The 5,196-nt window shown below is 37.8% G+C and overlaps 1 protein-coding gene across 1 annotated transcript; it reads left to right on the top strand.

Moving 5' to 3' along the window:
* The first annotated feature begins 938 nt into the window (after positions 1 to 938).
* LOC139639479 (glutamine amidotransferase-like class 1 domain-containing protein 3, mitochondrial) lies at positions 939 to 3,750 on the top strand. The gene is made up of 5 exons (XM_071513580.1): positions 939 to 1,039; positions 2,062 to 2,205; positions 2,376 to 2,468; positions 2,716 to 2,872; positions 3,446 to 3,750. The coding sequence occupies exons 1-5, from the start codon at positions 972 to 974 to the stop codon at positions 3,572 to 3,574; spliced, it is 591 nt and encodes a 196-aa protein (XP_071369681.1). The 5' UTR covers positions 939 to 971; the 3' UTR covers positions 3,575 to 3,750.
* The last annotated feature ends 1,446 nt before the right edge of the window (positions 3,751 to 5,196 follow it).

Raw genomic sequence — 5,196 nt, 5'->3', positions numbered from 1 at the left:
AGGTATGTTTGCATTACAGGTGGGCGTCTGGGCGATATGGCAAAAATATCATATCACGATTTTTTTCAGGCAGGATCACGTTATCTTGTTACAGGTTCCTCTGTTCATTCTATGTAATTATTTAAGTATTTATTCAATTTATTTAATATTGTCTGTTTTTTACATTTGCATTTATTTTTTATATAAGAAGGAAACTTTACTGAAGGAGGTACTGTTTATCTAAGTTATTTGATTTTAATTGTAGTTGATTGTTGTTCTGCACTTTTGCACGTTGCAAATTTTTTAAACCAAAAGCAATTAAAGTGGTTAACTTGTTTACAGTAAATGCATTGTCTGCTGGTTTATTTTGTTACTTTTCAGTAGACCACTTCAGTATTCCACTTAGTACTGTATCACTTTGAATATTAAAGTGCAAATTAACACCAGATCATTCTTGTGAGTTTGCTACCTTTTAAGATTAAAAACCATAGAAGGGTAAAAACATGCCAGGCTGACATTGGTATGATGTAAGCAACACAGCTACAACTAATACAATTGATAATGGGTGTGTTAGATTTACAGAAGGTGTGTGAATGATCAAGCATTGACAATAGTCAATAGTATTGGCGGCGCCGAGGCGGTGGGGGGCCCCAAATCAAATTCTGCTTAGGGCCCCATAAAGACTTGGGCTGGCTCTGTAAAGAAACCAGAAAATATTCACATGTAAGAAGCTGAAATCAGAGAATTTTTACTTATTTTTCTTAAAAAATGACTCCAACCGATTAATCGATTATCAAAATAGTTGGCGATCAAATTAATAGTTGACAACTAATCGATTAATTGATTAATAGTTGCAGCTCTATATTCTATGCTATGCTATGCTATGCTATTCTATTCTATTCTATTCTATTCTATTCTATTCTATAGGCTGATGATTTTTTGTGTGTGTCAGGATCCTGGTGCACCTTAGCCGAGGTGGAGCTGAAGTTCAGATGTTTGCTCCTGATGTGTCCCAGATGCATGTGGTTGACCACAGCAAGGGCCAACCTGTTGAGTCCAGGTCAGACCCTGCTCTTTTCAGCTCTCTCTAAACTAACAGCATCACTTTGGTTGTTGCAACTTCAATTTCCAAGGGTGGAAATTAACTGAAATATTTCTCTCAAGTAGGAGTACTCTTACTTCAGTTACATTTTACTCAAATTGGATACTTGAAGTACTCACATGTTTTATTACACCAGAACAATCATTAATATTCTGCCCATGTTTCAATGTTGACGCCACACAAATTAACTAACCACCTGTTTTGGAGTGTCACAGATAATTTGGTGAGTCATCAGCCCAAGTATTGGGCATGGTGGGTGCAGTGTCTCTCTCTCTCTCTCTCTCTCTCTCTCTCTCTCTCTCTCTCTCTCTCTCTCTCTCTCTCTTCTCTCTCTCTCTCTCTCTAGAAAGACACTGCACCCCCCAGTGACAACGTGAACTTAACCAGAACTGAACTTAAGTTTCACATACAATATAAGTTTAACTCATGAGTCCTTACAATAATCTGTCCAGGTAGGAATATAATGTAAGGTGTAGCCTAAATCACTCACTCACGGTTAAACGATGGCTGGTTAAACTGCAGCGAGTGTAGTAGCTCAGCAGCTACACCATTAGCTATAAACATTAGCGTGACCCCTAAACCCTCAATCAGATAATACTTTTCATACTAGCGTGTTTATTTGCAAGTGAAGGCTGGTTGCCTTTTCACAGCCATTTGTTCTTCATGAGATGGTAAACGGTACAGTGCTGGCAGTGCCCATATTACCCAGCGATTAGCCACAATATCAGCCGTCAATGGCGGAGATACACGGTCCAGCTCATGATAAAGAGCCTTTCTAAAAACACAGTTTTCAGTCCCGCTACTTATTACAGTGTTTTTCAACCAGAAAAAAAAGGCATTTGAGGATCATCAGCTCTTATCATTAGCGCAACTGTGTAGCTCCACCACATTTGACTAATAAAGTTAATTTGACTCAAGGGAGTACCTGACAGTGACACAATCCACCCAATCAAATTAATGTTTGCTCATCTTTCTACCAGGATTGTGTTGTCAGAGTCGGCACGTGTTGCCCGTGGCAACATTGGAGACTTGGCTAAGCTCAGTGTCAGCAACCATGATGCCATCATCTTCCCAAAGCAGAGTGGCCAAAAATCTGTAGGTGGAGCAGCTTTTATTTTCATTTTGTTTCTTTTACTGAGCCCACAGGTATGTGAAATGCTCCGTAAGGTATTGCACTGTAGCATTACTGCTTCATTCTCTTTAGTAATGGCATGCGAGTAGCCAACTGAGTGCTCATTTATGCAGCAATGCAATCAAAATCAGCTTTAATTGTGTTGTTTTGATTGCTTATTAGGTCAACATTTGCTGTGGATGGGCCAGACTGCAAAGTGAACAAAGATGTAGAGCGTGTTTTGAAGGACTTTCACAAAGCAGGTAACCCCCTTGGGTAAGTGACATGGAAGGAGGATTGTCAGTATTAAAGAGGTGGCCTGTCTCTGCAAATCACTGAACTATAAACGTTTCCATTCACTCATACTTGTTCCACTTAACATCAAGTCCTGTGATCAATGAAAGTTACAATTGCTTTCACCGTTATTTTACACCTGTTAGGTTCTTTTCTCATCCCTGCAGTATGAAGATAAAGGCAAGTTGTGAGGTGGATTGTGATGCTGACTTTCCTATGTTTTTGTCAGGCTATGCTGTATCTCCCCTGTCCTGGTGGCTAAACTTCTTCCAGGGGTAGAAGTCACAGTGGGCCATGAGGAGGAAGAAGGAGGCAAGTGGCCCTATGCTGGCACTGCCCAGGCTATCAAGTCTCTGGGGGCCAATCATTGTGTCAAGGACGTGACCATATCCTTTAACTTAAACTCAATGTTTCAATTTGGCTGATTGGATCAGATTTTTGGAATTGCAATTAAAGAAAACTCTTACAGTGTTAGATATCATCAGTCTGTGATGTTCAATGCATTCAAGAGTGGTGTTTTAGATAGCTGAAACTTTTTAGCCAAAGATGAAAAAGCTGTAAATTTTCAGCTATCAAAAACTCCATTGTAACTGTGCTGGAAATATCACAACGTGATGTCATGTTGTCTTCGTTTGGCCAGTTATCCACGAGAATAAGAAAAACTACACCACCAAACAACAAAAAATACAAGGTACAGTGCCACTAGCTGTTTTTTTATTTTAATGTTTTAGGGTGGATTCTTCCTTTAACATTGCTGCACTGTGTTACTGTCATGTACTGCCACAAAGGGTAGGAGTCAAGGTTATTTAAGATGCTCATAGTATTTTCCATGAAAGCATTGGGTGTGTTTTAACAGGCCCCACCTAATTTGAGCATGTCCTACAGGTAATGATGCTGATAATACATCAGGCGAGCTGTAACAGTTATTGTCTAAAAGATCCTTAACTGTTGTGCATCACGAGGCCCATGTGGACCTTAAGAACAAGGTTGTTACGTCTCCAGCATTCATGTGTGAAACTAAGCTGCACAGGATCTTTGATGGCATTGGGGCCATGGTCAACAATGTCCTGAAACTCGGTGGCAAGTGAGATCCACCTGTCCACTGTACATCCTACAGGTTAAAAGAAGCAACGTCATCTAACTTTGAACAGCATCACCACTAAACTCTGTCATACCTTTGTGTTTAGGTTGGTGTCTTCAGATCAAATTATGTTGATCTGCAGCTTCTTGAAGTAGTTGCAGAAATTGTCTTGAGGGCTATGTTATATTTATATATATATGTTATATTTCAGTACACAACAGACAATGAGAATCACACTTTCTATCGAGCTAGGCCTGTGTTTTACTGTGGAAACTAATCTATCAGAAATGTATTTCATTTTGACTGTTTAAGTAAGTAAGTAAGTAAAGTTTATTTGTATAGCACCTTTCACAGATACAGAATCACAAAGTGCTTTACAATATTACAAGTAGCAATAACAACAGACAGCACAGAGCCTACATATTAAAATAACAGCAACAACAGATAAAACAGGAACAGAGACACATATACAAGTACAGTATAAAGGACAAAAGTTGCAAAACACAGACGAGGAAATAAAACCAATAGGAGCAAATAAAATCAAATAGAACAAATGACTGCAGGCTAACCAAAAGCCTGTCTGAATAAAAAGCACTAGAGAAACAGAAGCACTGCCAGTTCCTGTGTTATACAGTAGAGGGCGCCACAGGACAAGCACCGGTGTTTAATGTCCACTGGCTCGGTGAAGCTAATGTTCATCATATGATGAATCAGTTCACCATTGTTTTTGTAGACACTGTAAATATTTCAAGCACAGAAGTGCTGTGTTTAAAATAAATTATTAATCTGTGATGAAAGGGTACTCCTGTATTTAGATGTGCTCCCTTAAATTACAGAAGATTGTTGTTTGTGCCAATAAAATGCTGTGGAATATCCTTGTTTGTTTGACCTCTTCTGCATGAGGGAACATTTTGGTATATGGGATTAGAATATTACCCTGACTCTTTACTATATGTGTATAGTATATGAGATCTGGAAGACCTTTGTGTGTGTGTCAATTATTCTCCCATGCCAAGTTTGCATTAACCCAATTCCAGTGGTGGAAAGTAACTAAGTACATTTACTCAAGTACTGTACTTAATACAATTTTGAGGTACTTGTACTTTACTTATCTTATTAGTATTTCCATTTTATGCTGCTTTGTACTTATACTCCACTACATTTTAGAGGGAAATATTGTACTTTTTACTCCATTACATTTATTTCACAGCTATAGATACTAGTTACTTTTCAGATCAATATTTTATATTTAAAACTTTGATCATCTTTATAAAATAACTATAAAATAGCATTGTTATAGATTAGACTACCCAAAAGTATAGCTAAATTGTTAAGATTAGCTTCACGTTGACAACTTTAAAATGCTGCTTACATGTACATGTATGTCAATAAATCTGTATTAATATTCCAATAATTCATGAAAAATATAACTCTCTAAATGGGGACAGTTTGCATAATGAGTACGTTTACTTTGATACTCTAAGTACTTTCTGCTGCCAATACTTATGTACTTTTACTTAAGTAAGATTCTGAATGCAGGACTTTTACTTGTAATGGAGTATCTTTACATTGTTGTATTGCTACTTTTACTGAAGTAAAAGATCTCAGTACTTCTTCCACCACTGTCCA

The sequence above is a fragment of the Centroberyx affinis genome, unplaced genomic scaffold (genome assembly GCF_046629955.1).
Source record: "Centroberyx affinis isolate AG114_WGS23_722 - 3 ecotype Tasmania unplaced genomic scaffold, CSIRO-AGI_Caff_v1 ptg007342l_1, whole genome shotgun sequence".
NCBI classification, from domain to species: domain Eukaryota; kingdom Metazoa; phylum Chordata; class Actinopteri; order Beryciformes; family Berycidae; genus Centroberyx; species Centroberyx affinis.
The sequence above is the reverse complement of the archived record's forward strand: the minus strand, read 5'-3'. Positions and strand labels throughout refer to the sequence as shown.